The sequence below is a fragment of the Miniopterus natalensis genome, chromosome 1 (assembly GCF_054644295.1).
Source record: "Miniopterus natalensis isolate mMinNat1 chromosome 1, mMinNat1.hap1, whole genome shotgun sequence".
NCBI lineage: Eukaryota > Metazoa > Chordata > Mammalia > Chiroptera > Miniopteridae > Miniopterus > Miniopterus natalensis.
In genome coordinates this window covers 90,030,763-90,053,443 of record NC_142081.1, presented here as the reverse complement: position 1 = coordinate 90,053,443, position 22,681 = coordinate 90,030,763, and the positions used below count along the sequence as shown (strand labels likewise).

The 22,681-nt window shown below is 39.6% G+C and overlaps 1 protein-coding gene across 14 annotated transcripts in view; it reads left to right on the top strand.

Moving 5' to 3' along the window:
- The window catches only part of PARD3 (par-3 family cell polarity regulator), a 720,826-nt gene extending 698,704 nt beyond the window's left edge, over nucleotides 1–22,122 (top strand). For all 14 annotated transcript variants that reach the window (XM_087823918.1, XM_087823919.1, XM_087823914.1 and 11 more), the window contains 3 exons: nucleotides 4,605–4,725; nucleotides 13,689–13,816; nucleotides 20,173–22,122. In XM_087823918.1, coding sequence (XP_087680044.1) covers nucleotides 4,605–4,725; nucleotides 13,689–13,816; nucleotides 20,173–20,566 — 643 coding nt within the window. In that variant the 3' untranslated portion in view covers nucleotides 20,567–22,122. The remainder of the gene's footprint in view (nucleotides 1–4,604; nucleotides 4,726–13,688; nucleotides 13,817–20,172) is intronic.
- Nucleotides 22,123–22,681: the final 559 nt, after the last annotated feature.

Genomic DNA, 22,681 nt, shown 5'->3' with positions numbered 1-22,681 from the left:
GATTTCTTTGACTTACTGGTAGAATTGTAAAAATGTAAAAAAAAAAGGAGAGGGTATTACAGAAAGAAAGAGATGAGCAAATTTATCTTACTCTTTTCTTTGGTAACTTCTTTTATGCTAGAGATTATAATTATCTCCCTCTATGAGTACCATGGAAAGCCTGCCAGGATTATTCCTCCCTCTGTCTACCCTCTACCCTCCTTTTTTTCTTATATGGGAAGGAGAGTGTATAACAAGATGGTAACTCCCTTTAAAAAAAAAAAAAAAAAGTGATTGAATTCTGGATCTTAAATCTATGCCCTCTATTCCAGTTTTCAGGTTTCCTTTGCATAATTAAAAATGTAAATGTTAAAGTATTTTTACTCCATAAAGAATCAGTCACATCACAAACTCCTCTCTCTCAGCACATGCTGGTCTGAAAAGATAGGCCTGAACTCAAGCCTGCAGGGCAGTCAGTACACTCAGGGCTTGACAGATCAGAGGAGCAGACACTTTAGAAGAGGCACGACTATAAGCACAATGTCCAGTTGTTGTTTCTAACATTTGTTTCTTGGGACTGTGACCAGGGGACCACTGGCCTTGTCTTGATGCAGTGAAAGTAAGTAAGAAAAGCAAAATGTAAAGTAAGCAGCAGCTGCAGAGTATATAAAGTAGAGCATGCAAGTTAGCATATAGCAGACTTTTTTTTTTTTTCTCATCTAGTATTAAAAAAGTAAAATTAGCCAGTATTTAAAATTTTGGGGAAAAACTGTAGTTCTGATTTCTTTAAAAAAATTAGAAGCCATCACCAGAGCTGTATCCCTTCAGGACAGCAATCTACCAGAACCAAGTAAGAGTCTCCTCTCTAGACCAAGCATATTACTCCCATTTGTCACAGAATGTACATTGTTGCTTCCAGTGCAGTGGGGTCTCCTCCACCCTTTAGTTAATGACTCTGCAGGCATTGGAATTTGTCCCAACTATGAATCCTGTGGGCATTGTTTTCAAAGTATTCACCATATAGCACCTGCAGTGCTTTTGAATATATGCAGATTCTTGGGCCCTGCACTGGATTTACTGAATTAGAAAATTTCCAGGGCACACTCAGTCAGCATTTTTTAACAAGCACTCTAGATGACTCTCAGATACAATGTGCATACAGGAAGACTACTGTCGTAAAGTTTTTCCCTCTCACTCTACCTTAGAAGATGGTTGGATTGTCACCTGTGGAGTGCAGGTGCAGGATGGACTCCAGTGCTCACCTGCCAGTCGCACCGCGGCTGGAGTTAGCAGGAATTGGTGCGTTCAGCTCCGTTTGTGAAACACATTGCAGTAGTCCAATCTGAAGGTTCTAAAGCCTAATATTCTGTGTGACCTGCCCCTGACCAGAGAAGATACATCCCGTGGTAATTATGGAAGGGAAATATTTAGAGTTCCATATAATTCTGGGTGGTGATGTGCATGCTAGGTTAGGAGTCTCCATAGTGTGTGATCCAATGTATTCTTCCTTAACCCAGACTGCTACTGAACCAAAACTAACCCTCTTCATTTAGCTAATATATAGGTTGTACCCCCAAAATGTATGCACACACTTTGAATAATTATAAAGGCAGTGTTTCTTAAAATACATTCATTTTCAAAATTGAGCTATCAGCTGTTAAAGTGTATATACATTTGGGGGGGATATCCTACACACACACACACACACACACACACACACACACACTGGTGTGTGTGTATAAAATTAAGTTGGACTGCAATTACCAATTATAAGGGGAGGCTAAGTGTTAGTGTTGGACTTAACTATCTTATGTCTACCTGTGTGGATTTTTTACACAAAAATCATCTATATAATTTCCCTTCTCACCCTTCCTTTCTTTTAACTATTGTTAAATTATGATTTACTGGCTCCTCATTGAATTTTAGTGTCTCACTCACCCATCCAATAGGCTCAGGTGATATATTTATTCTGTTCCTCTTAAAAATATAACGAGCAACTTTAAGTTGTCAATGAACATAAATATCAGTTGATTGGGGTGTGTAGCCATCAATGCTAATGAATATTTAAAATTTCCTTTGGCTTTCTTGGCAGAATAGCTAACCAAGAACATTAGAAGTCTAGGTATGAATTATTGGATCATTATAGACTGGCCTGAGCAGCAAAACTAAGCTGCAGTGGTTTCATCTCTTGAAGCCAGGATTTTACTTTCAGACTCCAACTGTTGTTCCCCAAGGATGTTGGATGGCCTTCCAGTCTTTGGAAGTTATCATCAATCATGAAAACCATTACAGCCTGCTTTCCAATTTCAACCCTTAGAGTGGCTTTCCTAGTCTTAGGCAAGTTGGTTGGCATTCTCTAGAGCGTAGGCGGAAAGGAAAGGAATGTGCAACAATGGTCTCACCAGCTGCTCAGATTTGGAAATAAGGGCGGAAGTGACTTCCAGAACCCATCTTGTACTATGAAAAACATTGAAGTGGCCAGAATTTAGAATGAAGAACACCGGGTCAACTTGTCTTGTTGGGAGACACACTTCCAATTAATCATAAATAATAGGAAGTCAGTTTTCTTCAATGGTTTGTACTTCATGAACCTAATAATTACGGGATTAAAGCTGTCTGTGCTACATCAAAATAATAGAGAAATATTTCTAGTTAGATTTGTAAAATACTTTGTCAGTCAAGCCTCCTACAGTTCTCCTATAAAAGCTATGAAATATGCTTGGAACAAAAAAAGGTACAGCTGGAAAGATGACAATGAGATTAATGAATGTTCACTTTTCTGTCTCTTTGTCTGTGAGTGTAATGATCCTCATGCCTACATCATCACAGTTTCACACAGAGAGTGAGGAGTTCTACAGACTGGGCATCACATCGGGAAGCCAGCACTGAAAATTTATCTGTTCGAACAAATGTTTTAAAAGCCAGTAGGAAGAGTAACCTGCCTGGCTCGAGTGTGTAGAGGGCAAGTTTTGAACCTATCCCCCAATATGGGCTGAAGCCTCATGTTGTCAAGTAGCACATTTTACAGGCTAATCAGTTCAAAAGATTCGTCAGACAAAGAGCAAAGGGAAGACAAGCTTTTATTGACTGGGAAAATAATCAAACTGAATATAGTAACAAACAAGATATTTCAGAAGCTCTAATGAAATTGATAGAAACGTAAAGGTGACAGAGACCTACCCAGCAGATTAAATGGTGAAAGACTATCCCATATTCGTGGATGATGTTAATACTTTGGTCCTATACATGAACGTTTTCAATTTCAGATTTTTAAGCCTTTGCAATTCTTCAAAATATGTGGAATTACAAAAAGACATATGTTAGTTTGGGAATTGTGTATACTCTCCCATGACAGACTTTATTTTTCCAAGCTACCTCATAAATTTCATCACCCAGGAACGTGTGCAGCCAAAGCAACTCAGGTACACACTGAGTAGCCAGGGCAACATGTTTTCAATGAAGAGATCTCATCTTCCTAATAGCTTACAGCTCCCCATTCTGCTAGCAGCTTGAAGGGTATATGTGATAAATATAAGACTCGGTCCTTGTCTTCAGTAGTATATACCTAATATGCTTGATTAGCTTTTCTGATAGGATGCCACTTAGTGCTCAGTGGATAGAAGAGACCAAAAGTGGTATGAGATTTAAGATTGATTTAATTTTGGTCATCTCTATTACTCTTTGAAAATGCCACTTTAAAAATTCTTATGATTTAATAAAGGAGGGGCTTTGGAGTATAATATATGTTTTATACTAAGTAGCACAACATGGTATAGCGGAATGGGAGCTGGAATAGAACACAGAAAAATCTCGATTCTTGTCTTACTTTCCCCACTGGGCAGCTAGAAGTCTTCTAAAAAGTCACTTATCTTCTTTGGATGACAGTTTCTACATTGGCATATATGTGGGGAGTGAGGAGGGATACTGCCTTCTGAACCTATTTTATAAGCATTTGTGAGGATAAAGTCAAATTCAATGCTATAAAAAAAGAAGGCAACATAATTATGAACTAACTGATTACATCAAATTAGCCCTTGAAGTTGTTTTAAAAATGCTTTTCATTCATGCTCTAAGAGTTGCATTTTGTGCATAGACCTCTGATAACTCATAAATAGGAACTTCATATAATGGCATTATGAAAATAACACTGTATGGTATTATCTCACTTGATTGTTACCAGCATGATATTTAGAGCAAAAATGATTATTATGGCCACTTCATATATTTAAAGAGACTGCAACTCAGAGGCATTACATGCCTTAGTCTAAGAAGGTGGAAGGGCTAGGACTGGCCCCTGATGTTACTGACTTTTAAAGCAATGTTTTTCCCAAAAAAGTGTTGCTGCCAACACCTTGCCAGATTACAGAAAGGAAGTGAAGCTTCTACAGAAATGAGTTAAAAGGAATGTCTAAAAATACAGTTCTCCCTCTTGAATATCTGTCTGAAATAACTTCAATAAGTCTTAATCAAAATGAAAACATATTTCAAATGCCCAGATATTATTTTAAAAATTCACTTCCTCTTAAATAGTGTCGTTTGCCTGCAAGATGCCATTTTTTTCCTACTAACTGCAAGGCACAGATTATTTGTGAAGGGTGTTCATTGTTGCCCATTCTCTCTTTTAGCAACAGATCAACTCCTAGCAACCATGATCGGATACAGCGTCTGCGGCAGGAGTTCCAGCAAGCAAAGCAGGATGAAGATGTAGAAGATCGGCGACGGACCTACAGCTTTGAACAACCCTGGGTGAGTATTTGGTTCTTTGGCACAACAGATAGTCCTGCTACTTTCTGCAGTAAAAGCCGCTAAGCTATGACCTCAGTCCTTTATGAAGCAAGACAAGGTGGAGCCAAATTCCTTTGACCTTTAACATAGTGACCTTTCTCTGATTTCCATGTGGGTTTCTTCATTGCTAATTTCATTTACATCTCATTGCACCATCTGTCCATTGCACAATAGGTTTCATTTGCCTTATGACAAGGCATAGCACACTATTATTGCTCTCAATTATGTATTTTTTAAGTTCAGCAAATATTTTTCTATATATATTTTCTCAGAACCAGAGCCAGAGTAAATTAGCTCAGCACATGCCTGTTGCATATCTACTATATGAAAGTACAGTATTTAGTCCTTCTTATTTCTTTATTCTTCCACAGCCCCTTTGTGTATTTGCTGAATCCCTCTCGTTTATCTGCTTCTATCCCTATTCTAGTTCATCCTCCACATAACCGCCAGAGTGATCCTTCTAAAGCAAAACTTTGCATGGCCTCTCAGTACCCACAGGATACAGTCCAACTGCACAGTGTAGCATACCAAATCCTCCTCAGTCTTGCCCTAGACTTGTGCTTCAATCTTGTGTTTTTCCTTAGAGATGATGGCCCTTCTGGGAATGGGAGGTGTTGGAGCAGACTTGGGGGTTCAAAATGATGGGAATTTTGAAGAATCTCTTTGGAAACTTGAGAGAGAGTCAATTAGGGATGAATAAATAGGCTGCTTGAGGCACAAAAATCTAGTCAAGGGTATTAGTAAGGTCCCATCAACATGGTCATGTGGCCATTACCAACAATGCTGAGAGGACTGGGAATAGAAAAAATAAATTTTTAGATTAATTCTGTGGAGGGGATTAGCAAGATAGACATGGAAGAAAGTCAAGGAAGGCACTGTAGAACCCTGGTCAGGATGCTAGTGAAGCTTTACCCAGTCTGGGTAAGGTGGTAACAGCTCAAGGAAGGATTACTCTGATTGCCTACGAGGATGCAAGAATGGTCAGCAGTCTAGGAGTCATAAAACCTAGGAGGCTTTTGTCAAGACAATATGTTCTTGGGAGTCCAGGATCTTGGAGGTGGCCCAGTTCTGGATGATGTTGAAGTCCAAGGTGTGCCATCCATGCATGTGAGTTCCTGAATTAGAATAGAGAGTAGGGTCAGAAAAGTTAAGGAGTTCAGTTCAAAGTGTTAGGAATATAATTACAGTAGATATTGAGAAAAGTAGGGACAGAAAAAAGGATGGTGGTAGGAAAGACTTGAAGTAAAAAAAAGATTCTATTTTGTTCGGGGAAAGGTAAATGACCCAGCTAACACAGCACTGAGAGGTTGGTGATGTTGCAGAGAAGAGAGAAAGGCAGAAATAGAGTGGGAGCCTTAGTGTGAGATTGAAGGTTTGAAGAAGGATGGAATCAGGACAGAGCACTGTCCCACTATCAGGTAACCTGGCTCTCCAGGCCTCAGTTTTCTTATTTGTAGACCCAGAGGGTTAGAGTACATAACTGTGTGTCTGTTATTAAATCCTTCGTTTGAATGAAAACTTAAGAGGAAGCTGAGCTTCTCCAAGTGTGGTCCACAGACCAGCACCTTCCCCAATGCTAGGAGCTTATTAGAAATGCACCTTCTTGTCCTGCCTCAGACTAACTAGATCTGAACCTCTATGGGTGGGGCCCAGGAATCTATATTTTAACAAGCCCTCCATGACCTTCTGAAACATGTTTAACTTTAAGAAGCACTGCTGTAGAGTTTATATCATCTCTGAGATTCTCTTTTGTCCTAAAATTCAACACCCTCACTATACTCTACACAAGGTCAGAAAGCTATAAAGGTTTTTGATCATGGGATTTAGTGATCAGATTGGAGTTGGTGGAAGAGGAATTTTGTGAATGCAAGGAGAAGGCCAAACAATGGGAAGACCATTACAAAATCTGAAGGACTTTGGTGAAGTTCATGTGAAGAAGCTGGGGCCTTAGAACAGGCAATTGACAATATGAGGCCAGCATACACTAGTAAAAACTCCTTCTGAAATCAGTCCTAACCTGACTTTGGGATGTTACGAAAAAGTCCAGCGGATTTAATATCTAAGAAGATCTCTAATTGTCCTCTGCAACAAGATTATTATTAATGGTATTTTCAGTAAAGTATGTAGTTTATTTTTCTAGCTGATCAAGTAAATTGAGTTATTTCCATGTAACAACATAGCAGATTTTTAAAAATCTACTTATGGTGTTTGGCATAATTGACTCAATCTATTTCTACTAGGTTTCTTAAAGCACACTTCTTTTGTGATATGTGGAAAGCACCCTTACCTGTGTATATTTGCTCAAAAACATCCTTAACTGTGCATATTTGAAAAGAGTAATGAGTACAGGGCAACTTGAAGGAGAAAACAGCAACTGCATATGGAAATGGTTCTCACACACACTGTTCCTACTTGCAGAATCCCTCATGGGTTTCTCATGACCACCCCATGCCACAAGGAGCAGTGACACCATTTTGCTTTGCCTGGGAATGCTGATTTCAAACCAGCATATTCACACCATTTATTCTTTAATTATGTAATTTATCAAGTTTCTTGAGTGCTTCCTGTGTTCTAGTCATTGGGTTTGGTGCTGGAACAGAAAGATGAGGGAAAAAAATGCTCTTCGAACTCTTCGTTCAGTTTGTGATAAGGGTATGCACAGACTATTAAGCACAGAGCAACCAGGCCAAATCAGCTGTGAGGGGTCAGGGAGGCTTGAAAGAAGACCTTTTTTGAAACTGGAATATATTTTAAATGTATAACTTTGAGAAACTTATCTTTGGGAACCAAGATTAATTGACTTTATTGCTGGTTGGTGATATTGTATCCACATGCTTCACCTCCAAGTTTGTTTGAGCATTTCCTACTTCTTAGCTCTAGATGTTTTTCATTGGGAGATGTGGAAATGATTTGGTATACACTTTGGTTTCTTTATTTGAATGGGGGCCGTAAATATGTTTCTATATTACCTACTTAATATGAACAATCATGTTAAGAAAAATGTGTAACAGAATCTTGTGGATTTAGAAATGCCACTACTGAAGGTCATGAGCCAAATTACTGAATAGCAAAATGCCATAGCAACTTTAGACAGACAACGTGGCTTGTATTCTCACTTCCTGTAATGAGTGAGCAGGGAATTATTTGGATGACAGGCTGATTACTTTAGGAATGGAATAGTTTCCTAAATTGTGGGGTCAGAAGTTGGCTTTTAGTATTTATTTATTTAATTTATTTATTTTCAAACAATTGGGATTTTGCTGTATCCTCTCCATTTTACTTGTCATGTAAATGAACTTTAAGTGACTATAATTCTGAGTGTATTAATTTTCATACCAATTCTCATTGTTACTCTAATAAGAGCTGCTTGCTTATTCAAAATGTAGCTCGATATATGGTTTTTATTATGTGTTTTACAAACTGAGTTTTGAGTATCTTGGAATCTTTTTTCTTTTCCCTTATGTATTCTGCCCTTGAAAGGTCACTATGTTTAGAAAGGGTGAGACCATGATCTCACCCACTGGAATGGTTTTATAATCATTTTAGTTTTAAGGAACCACAAGCTCATCTCCAAGCTGTGTACAACTTAGACCATATTAGTTGAAATTGCCATGCTTGTTAGAAATGCCCACACACAAAGTGCAACCAGATGTATCCTATAGAAAATATCCAAGCCAATTACTTTACATACAGAGAGAGATACTGCAGAAAATTCATCTAAGGAGCCCTTTTCAGTTCATCCATTTTCAAAATGTTCTCTCTAAACTCTAGCATTATGGAGTGCACCTGTTTCTGGGCTTTTGTTCAAAATAATGTTTGGGCCTAAGGGAGCTGATTTGTGGCACAAAAGGTCTTTAGAGGAGCAGAGGCCTAGAAAATTTCCTTAGCTCCATAATGGAACTGAATTCTCTCCCAAGTTGAGTAAGAGAAGAATCAGAAAAAGCAACTTCTTCAAGTAGTGCCAGGTGCAACATAAATAAAGCAGCAAGTTGCTTTAAATCTTAAGATAATGGAACAATAGCCAAGGTTAGGGTTATTATCACAGAGCTCAGATATGGACAGGACTTAGTGTTGCTTTTAAAAGAATTGAATTGCAGGCTTCACTCATAAGTATAGTATGCTGTTAAAACTTTGCAGATACTTGAGTACTGCCTACAAGGAGACTTGCTGGCTGAGAGGACTGATAGATGGGATAATGGAGCCTTTAGTAGCTATATTGCTAAACCCTTCCCATCCCAGGTTGGTAGTGGCTGAGAGTAGTTTAGTCCTTCAGGTGGAGGATTTATCCTCTGCAATGTGAATATCCTCTTCTCCCCCAAGCTTTCTTCCTAGCTTCTGTCTTTAAACAAAATTTAAAAAATCTGTCTTGGACTTTTAATGGCTCCTCTTACCATTGTAGAGTTTTGCCTGCTTTAATCAGAGATTCAGTCTACAGCGTACAGCCACCAGCCACCCTGAACCTCTAGACTGGCTTCCCTATACCTGGGGGATTTGAGAAAATATGGTTTTATTGTTTTCATCTTTTTTAAGATTTCAAAGGTATGTGCTCTCATTTCCTCACAGTAGGTGTTCATACTTTGACTCAAAAAAATGCCTTCTTAGTTGACAGCCTTGCAGTAGAGTTGCTCCAGTTCCATTTGGGTGGAAGTCACCTCCCTTGAAAACTGACCTGGAGAAAGCCTTTCTTGCGGCAAAGGGGTACCCTTAACTCATGGCACAAACCTCTGTGCTGCTGCAAAGCAGGCCCTCTTCTTGTAGGCCTGGCCCCATACTGCTGGGCAAAGCCTCCATGACCCATGGGCCATGTCACTGGCAGAGGCCTCTGGTAGTAGAGATGCACAAGCTGCCTTGGGCTGCAGTGAGCCCACCACACCAGAGTGGGGTATGTGTGTGTTTGTAGAGCTACCCCTTTGTTTTCAATCTAGCTGCTGCTTAAGATGGGGGGAAATAGACCCAAACACTGGTTGGTAAAGATAAGATGAAGATAGTAATATATTAAAACCAAAACATGTATTTATAAAAACTTTATGAGGGAAATTGGCATGCTCTGCAGATTTCTCAACCATTACTCACATCATTAGTAGCAATTAAGCTTTTCAACATTCAGAACCCACAAGAGTTCAATCAATAGTTGTCTAAGTATAGTGGGTGATGGGTAGAGGTGGGCTGGGAAGGCAAGATCAATAGACAAAAGGTAACTTTGGACTAACGTTATAAATAATCCTACTGTAGAAAATAATAACCGATATTAGCAATGGCCACTTTTAAACAGAATAAACTGTTTACACTCTTTATATGATTCAGTGGCATAAAAATTATTTTTACCCTCTACCAAATCTTTAAATTACCATTATTATATCAGAATATTAGGATTATGGCACATTCGAATTACTAAAATAAGGATTATAAATCTCAAGGGGATATCATTATTCTTTCTGTTACTGTCAGTCTCATCATTCTTATCACCACCTTCATCATAGGTTTTCATGCAAAGCATACACACTTTGTATTCTATTTTTGTTTTCTATACATGCCCTTGCACATGTGAAAATATGAAAAATTTTTTATTCATGATTTAAGAGTACATATGTGTATATGCGAATATATACAAGTGCACATACATGCTTACATGCTATTTTTCTTATCTATTGAAGAAAAATTAGTATTGAATATTTAAAATTATTGAATATTTTATGTAAATGCTAATAAAACAGTAGTGAACTTTATTTCATAAGTGACACATACACTTTTATGTTAACCTCTAGAGAACTTATATTACCTAGTTCTCATTAGTACAAAAACTTTATACTGTATATATTTACTTTTGCTCTTTCTTTAGTTTATTAACTGTTAGTAGTTTTGATTTTGTATTTTAATTTTTGTATTGTCTTTTTTTTTATTCTGGAAAAATGGGAATGATTTAATTTAATTTAATTGCTTTGTTAATTACTTAATTTAGTGAAACACTATATGGAAGGTATTTTTTATTTTGTTTTACATTAGTAAGTGATACCAAAATTGTGTAGCTCTCCCAAGCCTTACATAATTTTTATATAGTATAAATAGTATCTCTTTAATAATCATGATAAAGACCAGTAGTTTGGAGCTCACTTATAAAAGCAACGTGCATAGATTTCACTTGGGGCTTAAACTTCTGTAATGGAGAGGTTCGTGTTTCATGGTCCTCCAGCGCACTATGCAATAGATAATCATGGACTTTTTCATCCTACAACCTTTATCATATGGCCTTGGCAGCCTTGTCACCAATATTATCAACAAGAAGACCAGGGTTATTTGTAACTTGCACTCTTGAAATAGAGTTATTGCCTTGTTATCTGATGAATCTTCAGAATTATCCCAGTTATGCTTTACCTGTGTGTTTCCCTGTGTAGATGTCACTTTGTTGTTGAAGCCATTCATGGCGTTTTCTTTGAACACACGCACTTCTCTCTGGGGTTGCAGATGATCTCTTTCTTCATTTTTGTTTATGCTCTTGTAATTTGGAGCTCTTGATCCATTATTCTGTTTCTGCCATACGGATGGAAAACCACAGTATTTAAAAGTCATTGTTGATTGTAGTTCTGTTTCCACAGTTTACATTTTTATGAAATCTTCATTGAAATCATGAATGAAGTTATTTTTTATTCAGGCCAAGTATACAACTTTCAAGATGGCCTTATTTAGTTGTTGCTTTAAGCTGGTCATGTCTACAGTCTTCCTTGAAATCTGTGGCCCTATGAAATTTCATCTTAAAGATAAGGGTGATGCTTTTTAATAACCTACCCTTTTGTAGGCTCTGAAAAGAGAAATTAAGTAAAATATTAATGGTAAGCCTGAGATTCATATTTCATCATAGTGAGTATAATAGTATGAAATATGTCAGTATGCTGATACCAAACTCATTCACTCATTTTAAGTTTTTATATTCCACTTGATGGTAATTTCATTATTTGAGTTCATCAGGATCCAACTAGATGCTTGCTGCTCATAAGGTTTGAGGTGAACAGTGTCAGAAAACACACAGTTGAGGAAACAAAAGCCCTTTAACTTTTTTTTCTTTTCTCTGCCAGAATCAAATTTTTAGGCTTCTAGGAGAAACAACTTAAAAATACACCTGAAATTTCTACTTTACAAGACCTTGCAATTTTTTTTCACATCTTCACAGCAGTGTGTCACAGAACAGCATGAGCTTATGAAGCTGGTTACTAAATCTTGCTGCAGAATGCCAAATATTTCAAGGCTGCTTGACATGTGTATATAGCTTATTCTGAGTGAAAAGAAAAAGAAAATGTTTTTGAGGGCATAAAGGAAACTGTATTATTTTCTTGCTTTGCTTTCCCTCTGTCCAGTGGCTTTTCTCAGAATTCCCATGGCTCTCCATGAACACTAGAACAGCTCGGTTTTCTGTTTGGCCAGCCTCATCAAATGTAATGGAAGAAAATATATGTCTTCTTTAATGTAGTTGATGAACACTTCGTTGATGCTTTGTTTGCATAAGCAGAACTCAGTGAAGTGTTTTCCTTGCTAAAGGCACCATTGATGTGTTATTTGACCTGTGTTGTGGAGAGGGTCTCTGAACATACATTTGTTCCAATGAGTATGGCTGTAAACACCCACTAGTAGAAACTGGGGTATTGTAAAGCCTAATTTCTTCACACATTATTTTTGTATCAGGATATTTTTAATATGTTCACTGACGATGCCCATGTGCTTTGAAATTTTTGTCCTGTATATTGCCATATTATTGCTTACGGACAAATAAGATAATGCTGGCCAGGCAGAAAGAGAACAACAGATGATGCTTGCTTTCTGTTTACACAAAAGCCAACTACAGGAGCCATTCTTTAAGTAACAAACCCACATGTTTTCTTACAGCTCTCCAAACGAATGCTATGGCTCTATTATTTTAGAAAATTATTATCAAGTCAAAGTCTGCCATTGGCTTTCAACTCTAAAAGAAAATCAGTAACTTGTTTTTAACAGATATTCTTCACTCAGGATACGCTTGTTCCACAGCATTGCATAGCAGCAAGGGGAACAGAGGGTAGCAGCCACCAAAAGGATTATAGAGGCATCTTTGTCTATTTTGAGCAGAGCTACTTTCATTTCGAAAGGCCAGATCTAGAAGGTAAGCTCAGACCTGTCAGTGAGAAGCCAGAGCATCCACTGGGCTTGACCTACGCAGCACAGTGCACACATCCAATACCTGTGATTTGGGTGAGAGGCACAATCAGCAGGTGACCTGCTGACCAAAGTATTTAGCCAGCATGATTGAACATTTCTCTATAGAATATAATTAACCTAGGTAAAAATGCCATTTCCTAATCACTAAGGCAAAATGTCTTGTCTCATAACCAATTCAAGTAGCTATTAGCTTTCAGGATTAGTCTTTTGATAAGCATTTCTATTCCCCATTTGGCTACCATCCTTGGATAGAAGGACACCTGTGCATGGCTAACGGGCTAGTTTCAGTTAACCTCGGTTCAAAATTTAACTGTCATTCTTTAGGAAAAGGGGGATCAGCTTATATTGTGTCCTACTGTTAAACTAAAATATGTATGCATCAAAAACATCCACTGGCATGACTTTCAGGTGTGTACCCATCAACTTTACTGCTTTTGTGAATTACTGTAGCAAATTTTTACTTATTTACTTGGCATTAGATTCTAGTTTGCTGTGTATACAAGGATGTAAACTGCTATCTAATGTTTGGATTTGCCCAACCTCATTAGGAAAACTTAGAAAGGTTGACCTCTCAATTTCCAACCATTCTAAAGCCATAATTAAAATTTAAGATGATTCAGTATTTGGTGCTCATAAAAGCAATTTTTAATTCCACAGAATTTGCCAAATGTTTGTAAGTCAGTCTATAAGAAATGATGTGATTCCCTTCTCATGAACTGTTTTGCCTTTTGCTCCTGCAGCCCAGCTCCCGGCCTCCGGCGCAGAGCGGCAGGCACTCGGTGTCCGTGGAGGTGCAGATGCAGCGCCAGCGGCAGGAGGAACGCGAGAGCTTCCAGCAGGCCCAGCGCCAGTACAGCTCCCTGCCTCGGTACAGTGCCCACATATGCTCGGTCCCTCCGAAACTGCCCTGCTTCTCCGCCTTACGCACAGTGGTTAGAGAGGAACCGCAGGTGGATGGTGGGGTTGTTGCCCGGCTTACAGGCCATCCTACTATGTGGCAAGGAGTAGAAAGAAAGGTGTTTTAGGAGATGCCAACATTATCACCCAAAAACTCCATAATGGAAAGGCAGTGACATGACAGATGAGTACTTAAGGACTGGACCTGGATTATAGCATTGGTTCTGCTGCCTCCGATGTGGCCACAGACAAGACAGTTTCCTCATCTGAAAAAATGGGAAGATAGCTCTTGTTTTGCCTAGTTCCTAGGGTAACTAGAATAATTGATACTTCGTATATCTAGAGCTCTGTAGAGGGTACGGTGAATGCTCCATGCTCCATACTTAGGTGGTCTCCATGACCCCTAACCTCCCCCTCTTGCTGTCCTGCCAGCTCTGCATTCACTTGTGTTGATCCTCAGAGGGTCCCAATGTACCCACCGCATTTGCTGACAGCCACTTGGAAGTAACTCTACAATGAGGCTCTGTCATGCCTCGAAAGCGCTCAAGTGACTGAGCTCTCACACATGGAATAACAACCATTTTTCCATCTGAATATTTCCTACACATATAGTAAAGAATAAACATATTTTAAAATGTTCAGCTTTCCAAACGTCCCTAAATAAGTCACTCCAGTAACTACAACCTTACAGGCATTTATTTTTCTACTTCAAACCAGGTGGCAAAAACATTTGGGGTACAAGAAAATTCACTTATCTTGGTTTTATCAACTGTTTCGAAATTGAGCAGAACAACTTATTTGGGGGCAGGGCAAATGCTTATCTGTGTAAACAACTGACCAATATAAAAGTGATCTTGATTCGATTTCTAATAAAGATGAACCCCTTTAACTGTTACATAGTCACTATATTAACTGTGAGGGATTTGATCACATTGACCTGGGTCATCAAGGGAATGTGGGTGTGAATGGAAATCTATACTAGGATGAGTACCATTACCATAGTAACTCGTTCATTCAGTTCTTTTTTCAGTTCATAATGTTACATTTCTTTTGAGGAATAAATTATTTTTTTCTTTTATACAGAATTATATTTTCTTTTAACTAGGAGGATAACTAACAGTTATTTAGCCAATCCTAAGTAAGTGTCATTGAAGTTTAGGTCTGGACAGGGCCTGGAGATCATCTTGTCTTACAAGAAAAAAGCTCTGGAAGATTAGGCAACTTTCCCTAAAGTCACACAGCTAGTATAGAATTCTGCCAGAATTCAAACCCAAACCTGCCCGTGTCCTTTGTAACCATTCATTGCTATCACTCATTGCTACCAAAGGCTTTCCCCCCCAAGTTTGGAATATTGACAGATATGGGTGTAAAGTCCCTCTGTGCTCTAGCGCCCTTAGCATTTGGAAGGAGGCCACTCTGTGAATCAGCCAGTGCATCAGCTGCTGGACACCTCAGGATTATACATAAAGGTTCTTTCATGTGAGTGCCTTTCTACCAGCCCGTTGGCTTGCAGTTGTCAGAAAGATGAGCATGATAAAGGGGATGAATTGACACACTGGGTATGGCCCTTTTGCCACAGCCACATAGGTGACAATAGCACATTAAGGCCTGTGTGAATGACTACGATGTGCTACAGGAATATATGGTTTGTGGAGGGACTGGGATCTTAATCTATTGGCATATTGTTTGGCTTGCTGTATTTTAGTTGTGTTTGAGAGTATTTATAAGAAGTGGAGGAGAACTGTCATAAGGTGTATACAAGAAGAGGAGTGAGTTGACATGCACAGAACTAAGGAAGGGGAATGGGAGAGATGGTGGTGGGAGGGCCTGGAAGGGTAGATGGCCTGGTGGGAGAGAGACTAGGGTCTTGATCCCCAGGAAGAGGGCACAGATCGATGCTTCCACAGAATTTCTCCAGGTCACAGTCCATAGGATCTCAGCATTCCAAACATGTCCTTTTGTTCTGGCATGTCTCTCCCCTTCTTCACTTGCCACCTGTCCTTTCTACCACCTCTCTCTGCCTCCCTTCCTCTCTCTCCTCCTCCTCCTGAAGCACCAGCTAGAAGTATCTTCATTTTCATGTAGAAGAGGGTTGCTGCTGTTGGTGCTACTCATGTCATTTAGTGTTTCCCTAAATAACTAAAACTTTCCCTCTGGGTAATTGTCACTCCCTTATTATTAGTCATTTTATTCTGGGCAGATATGAGAAAAGTAGAAAACCTAAAATGAAAGATTTTTGTACATTTAGGCAACTGGGACTGGTCATGTTCCCTTCTTTTAGAGAATAAGTTCTCAGTATGAATCTTCACATGTGAGGAAGATTAGGAGTGTGGAGCCTTGTACCCAGCTTGATTGCTGGCAGAGTGGCTGTACACCACAGCAGGCTGTGTGCAGAGACCTGAAGGAAGGTAAAGAAACCAAACAGGAGGTCAGAGGAGGACTGCAGCAGCTTGCATGAGCTTGAGTCCAACCCACGTCTGTGACATGTGGTATTCTTCAGAGACACTGACCTCTGCTTTTCGGATGTTGACAATTAGCAGTGTTTTATCTAAACAAGTTGGTATGGCATTTGATGCCAAAATGATTTCACACACAAAAAATAGTTTAGTTGCCAAGTGGAGCATAAAATAAAACAAATGGTCAAGATTTTGTCTCAGTCACAGTAGATAAGGTGGTTTGAATTAAAGGGATGTATGTGAGCCAGAGTGGTTTGAAATTCTAACTGTAATTAAGGAAGCCTATAGGCAGAATTCAAGTTTCATTTTGAAATGTCAGTAGAAAACATTAGCCAGGTGTTAACACTGGTTCTGAAGGAAAGGGGACCTGAGTGGCCCCACACTCAATTCTCAATCAGACTAAGATTTCTTTTTTATTTTTTAAATTCCTAAATTAGGTTTATTTTCTTTCTTTTTAAAAAATCTATTTTTTAGTCCTAAATTAGTTTCTTTATTTAGTTTCCAAAAGACAACTCTCAAACTGAGGAGTATGTTCACTCATAGTCACTGATAGAAAGACTTAAGATCCTTTTCTTTTAAATTTTCCCGCTGTCTCCCCATTTCTTCTTCATCTTTCCCTTGGTTTCACATCTGTTGGTGTCTCGCTTCTCTGCTTTGTATGTCTCACTGCTCCGCTATCTTCACACCCTGACGTGGTGTCCCCACTAGGCCCATTTATTATGTCTCTGAGCTGCTTGTGAACTTGTTAGCCTCGGTCTTTATATCTTTCTTTATCCTTCTGCGCCCTCCTCACCTTGGTGGCTAACTGGCTTTCCTCAAGCATTGAGTCTTTGCTGTGAGTCCTCTGCACGTTGATGGCCTTCAGACCACACTGGAGATCATTGTAATCATTGAGAGATAGTTATTGACAAACCAGGGTATGTGCTGTCAGTGGATTCAGAAATCTCTAGTGGGTTAATTCCAGGACCAAACAAGCCTGCATGCTGGCTATAAAGAAATTCAGTGGAAGGAGATTGATGTTTTCTTTCTGCTGTTGTTACTATGGCTTTGGGGCAATCATGGGACAGTGGAAAGCTTCCTTCCTATCTCTGTGGGACTTTGTGGACTTGCCCTCGCTCAGTGAGGGTTCTTCAGTTATTCTCTAGTTCCTTTCTCTCCTCCTTATCTCTACCCAATTTCTCTGACAAAGAAAGAGAAAACTAATATTTTTCTTTATTTTTCTTCTTTGGCCAGAAAGATGCCCCCCAAAACCCAGAGCCTACCCTGAAGGCAAAGTGACATTGCCTTCAAACTACTCCTCCAGCACCCATTAATCAGCCATTGACTCTGTGCTATACTTTTCTAAGCATTTTGCATGTGTTATTTCTGCCCCATATCTTCTGAGGTTAGATATTAGACATGTTTCACAGATGAGGACAGTTGAGCACAGAGAGCATAACCGTCCCAGTGTCCCCCAACTGAAAAGCGGCAGATTCTAGATTTGAATCTATGTCTCTCTGATCCTAAGTCACTCTCCTTGACCCTAAGCCACTCTCCCACTGTGCCTAGTACCTGGGTGACTAGTTTCTTAGTGTAGGAAACTCTTACTTTCTGCTGCACTCTTATGTTTCTCTGTGATCTGCTCATTTCCTGTGTCTTAATCAAGAGCTGTAGATACCATTAGCTTCTGCACCAAGGAAGTGTGTGTGTGTGTGTGTGTGTGTGTACCCGTGTATGTATCTATGTATATGTACTTTCCCCACATACCTTACTTAAACCTCAGGGAGGCCTGCTTCCTTCTGTCTATATGATTAATTTGAAGAAAATTTTAACTAAAGTACATTTTCCCACATCATTAGAGTTTCCACTCCTAACACACCTTTAGGGAATTCTTAGTGAGTTCCTGGAATAATTCAAAATTCAGCTTATGGCTCTTGACCTCCACAGAGTGAATCCCTGGGCTTTCCAGAGTTGGGAGTGGGGGGTGAAGAGGGTTCGTGGGTCTCAGGAGGCCAAGGACGAGAAAGAGGTAAAATATCTGCAGCCTATCTCTGGTTATTTTTAGGTTGGTAACTAATGAAGGAGTTCCGCTTTTGCTCCTGTAACGCCAGTAATAAGTTCGTTGTTTTAATTAAAGTTTTATGATTAATGTCAAATCCCTGGTTTCATGCGGGCACTTTCCGTCATTCCTATCTCTGGGCAGATTAATGTATGACTTTGTAAGTGAAGATAATCGGTGCTTTAGGCAAATAAACTATTCCATCAAATGTAAGGATTCTTGCCTGGGCTGCTTATCCAGATGGCCTGATTCCCATTAAAAGAGAACCAAATAGCCCAGCGGGCCTGGCTCAGCGGTTGAGTGTCAACTTAGGATCCAGGCGATCGGGGTTCGATTCCCGGTCACACACGTGCCCGGGTTGCGGGCTCGATGCCCAGTTGGGGGCGTGTGGGAGGCAGCCGATCAGTATGTCTCTCATCATTGATGTTTCTCTCTCTCTCTCTCCCTCTCCTTTCCTCTCTCTGAAATCAATAAAGATATATTTAAAAAAAAAAAAAGAGAGAGAACCAGATAGATATATTGTAAACTGCTCAACTAATCCAAGTCATATCCAGAGATGATGCTGATTATCAGTTCATTTCCTTATTGGAAATATCCCTGACTGCATTTTAGGCGATAAGGAAAATGGGCAGATTTCACCCCAAACCATATGGATGGCACTTTCAAATATTCAAAAATGCAAATTGTGTCATCCCTGTGGGAGACTCAGTGGCTGCATAGATCCTGTCTTTCCTCTGCAGAGGCCCTTTTGAACATACCATCATGTGTGTGTTGATGCAAAAGGCTGAGCCATACATACTGTCACGAAATGGTTTTCTTATTGATAAATGGAGCAATACATTTTGTTTTATTACTCAATTCTCTCTCCCTCTCTTCCATTTCCAAGGCTAAAAATTAGGGCATGTCTTCCTTTCTAGTACAAAATTGTTTTACTTTATCATAGCCTGTCTTATTGTAAATTCATAAAAGCATCTAGAGACTTGATAGTAAATTAAAGACATTTCAAAACAATAATGTTTCTTGAAAATGATATGCAACTTTATTGCACAAATGATGAGAATTTGAAAGTTCTATGTGACTGATTTATTGCCCTATCCTGTGGTGACCCAACGTGAGTTTAGTAAGCAGTCCTGGCCTTCAGTGGAGATACCATGCACAGGAAAATAGTGCTTATTCTACAGACTTCCAGGTCTACAGTCTTGATGAGCATATGTTTTGAGGAGTGTCAGTTGCTGACATATACAGCTCAAAAGCCAGGATGGTAAGGGACTGCCTGTTGCATTTTTAATCATAAAGGAGTCTAAACTTAAATCTTTCATAACTGAACTCATCTTGTAATCCATTACATGTTCTTTCTATTAGCTAGCATCTCTGGCATCCTGGTGGCAGCTGTGTAAAATATTTGTTTTGCTTGTTTAGAACTGAATTGTAATGTTCTGAAGCAAGCAATTATTGCGGGGGTAGATGTTGCCAAATCTCTAATCCTCCTCTACAGCATCTTGCCAGTGTGTCTGAATTGCAGGAGATATATGTTATCCTAAGTAGAAGAGATAGTACCTCCCCAGACACAGAAGGAGGACCCTATTTCTGAATAGCTGAGTCGGTTAGTTCTCTCTCTTGTTTAGCCCTAGTTTGTTCACTTGTCTGAGACTTGAGTTTGCTGAGGACAGCCACGTTTTCTTCCTCCAGCCCCTATCATAGTGCCTGGCACATGAATGGAGCACAATACTATTTGTTGAAATACTGAAATGCACATTCCCTCCTTCCCCCTTCCCTCTTCTTTGTCCCTCTCCCATTCCAAGTTCACACTGACCTTTGGGCTTTGCTTTCTAGGCAAAGCAGGAAAAATGCCAGCTCTGTCTCCCAGGATTCCTGGGAGCAGAACTACTCGCCTGGGGAAGGCTTCCAGAGTGCCAAGGAGAACCCCAGGTACTCCAGCTACCAAGGCTCCAGAAATGGCTACCTGGGCGGGCATGGCTTCAACGCCAGGGTGATGCTGGAGACCCAGGAGCTCCTTCGCCAAGAACAGAGACGGAAAGAGCAGCAGATGAAGAAGCAGCCCCCCCCTGAGGGGCTCAACAACTATGACTCATATAAGAATGTCCAGGACCCCAGTTACACTCTACCTAAGGGACCATTCCGGCAGGATGTGCCTCCCTCCCCGTCTCAGGTCGCTAGGCTAAACAGACTGCAGACTCCTGAGAAAGGGAGACCCTTCTATTCCTGAGCAGGAGAAGAGTGAATGCTTCATTCATGCAATAAAGGACACTTTCCTGGGAAGAGTTGTTGTATTTTGGGAGTTTTTTAAAAACCTCCATGGTACTATGAAATATTTCTGTTGTTGGTATTAGTGCCTTTAAGCAATATGGGCAGAGAAATGGAAGGCCTTAATGTCTTTGCCAGTATGTCTCAAGTGTATTTCATGGAAGGATTTCCCACCATCTGACAATCATCTGCTTGAAGCATTCATATGCTCTGCATCTCTCAGGAGGACCAGGAATTCTTGGCCGACTCAAGAGATGTTCATGGATTTGTGTCACAGCCCCATAAACTTGTGCTGACAAATTACCTTGAAGCTGAGGTTAATGTTGATTTCTTTTTACTCCCTTTAAGTTTTCTGAGATATAAGGTGCCTCTCAGTTTCTAGTGGATGAAAGTGGGTGACATACTGCAGAAACTGGGGCTTTATGGTACTTCACAGCACAGTCATTTATATTTGGTACAGTTTTCCCTTTTCATTCTCAGCTCCTCATAACAGGAAAGTTCCTTCATGTTATAAAGAAGCTAAGCCATATTCCAGCACTGTCTGGTTATCGTGGGGCTCCTTTTGTAACTGCCTTATAACTCAACATTACCAGTAAAGTGATCATTCTAGTCTGAGATTATAAATGCTCTTTTTCAGTCATGTTCCTAATACATGTGTTGAGTCACCACATCTCTGAGTAGGGAAGGTAGGAGATGGGAGGGACCCCTGGAAGGGAGGGACTGGGCCTGCCTGTCGTCCCTGTGTATATCATGATCTGGGAGGTGGTAGTGAAGGAAACAATTCTCCCAGGATGAGCTTCTGCCCAGTACATCCCAGTAATTATTTTCATTAGTTTTTGATTGACAGGTTGGCAGGAAGGGTATAGAGTGGGACAAAGATAGGTCAGTCATTTGGAGACTCTAAAAACTCATCTGCTTTCTACTGTTTCTCAAGTCGATAGGAATTGACGTGTGTCTAGTGCATCCACATGTTACATTTCTGCCTGGTGATGGCATCCGTGCTACTAAATAACTCTGCTATGAAACAGAAAAGACAAATGAGGGAAAACCCGTCACACTTCACAAAGAGAATATTCTGGTGTCCCCAAACTGGTCACAAAAGTGCTTCTCATGTCTATATTTTAATATACCTGTGGGTCATGAGGACCTCATCTGCTCTTGCGTTTTCATCTGTTGGTCCCAACATCATGTATTGTAAATCATGGCTGCGTTGCTAAAGTGCCTGCAAATTCCGATGTGAAAATGCTTGAAATAAAATCTCCACATACCATGTATTAACAAAAGAAGAAAAAAAGACATGTACTGATATGCCTATTTTTTTTTTACTGGCACATTGTATTTTGTGTCCACTTGTTTTTAGAAAATGTGTGAAGTGTGCATACATGTACCTATGTCTCTTTTGCATTTCTGTGTAATGGTTCTATTTGTTCATAATGTGCGGTGATGTTTCAATGGTATTACCAATGTAAACGTGGTGACTGAACTACAGGGCTCTTTCTCACAGCCTCCCTGAGCTGTGAGAAATAGCTTTCTCTGTACATGAGACTTAAAATAAAAGGCATATTTCTTCCTGTTGTTTGCAATGTCTGTAGTATTCTTGTGGAAACTCTCCTAGCTGGAGTTTGTTTTGTTTTTGTTGTTGTTAATATATAGGGTGTCCCAAAAAATGTATACACATACTTTGAATAATTATACAGGCAGTGTTTATTAAAATACATTTAATTTCCTAAATTGAGCTATCAGCTGTTAAAGTGTATATACATTTATTTGGGACACCCTGTATATTAGCAGATGTGGGGTGTTTTTTTACATATTTAGTGAAAGCTGAAAGTTTCCTCATATCTGCAAACACAGAAATGGGTGATCGCTTGCTTATTTGCACACCTGAGGGGAGAGGGGACAGGAAGGGGGACCTTCTTCTTTTTTAATTTTTTAAAATTTTCTATTTAGAGAGGAAGGGAGAGAGAGAAAGAGAGAGACATCAATTTGTTGTTTCACTTATTTATGCATTCCTTGGTTGGTTCTTGTATGTACCCTGACTGAGGATCGAGCCTGCAACCTTGGCATATCTGGACAA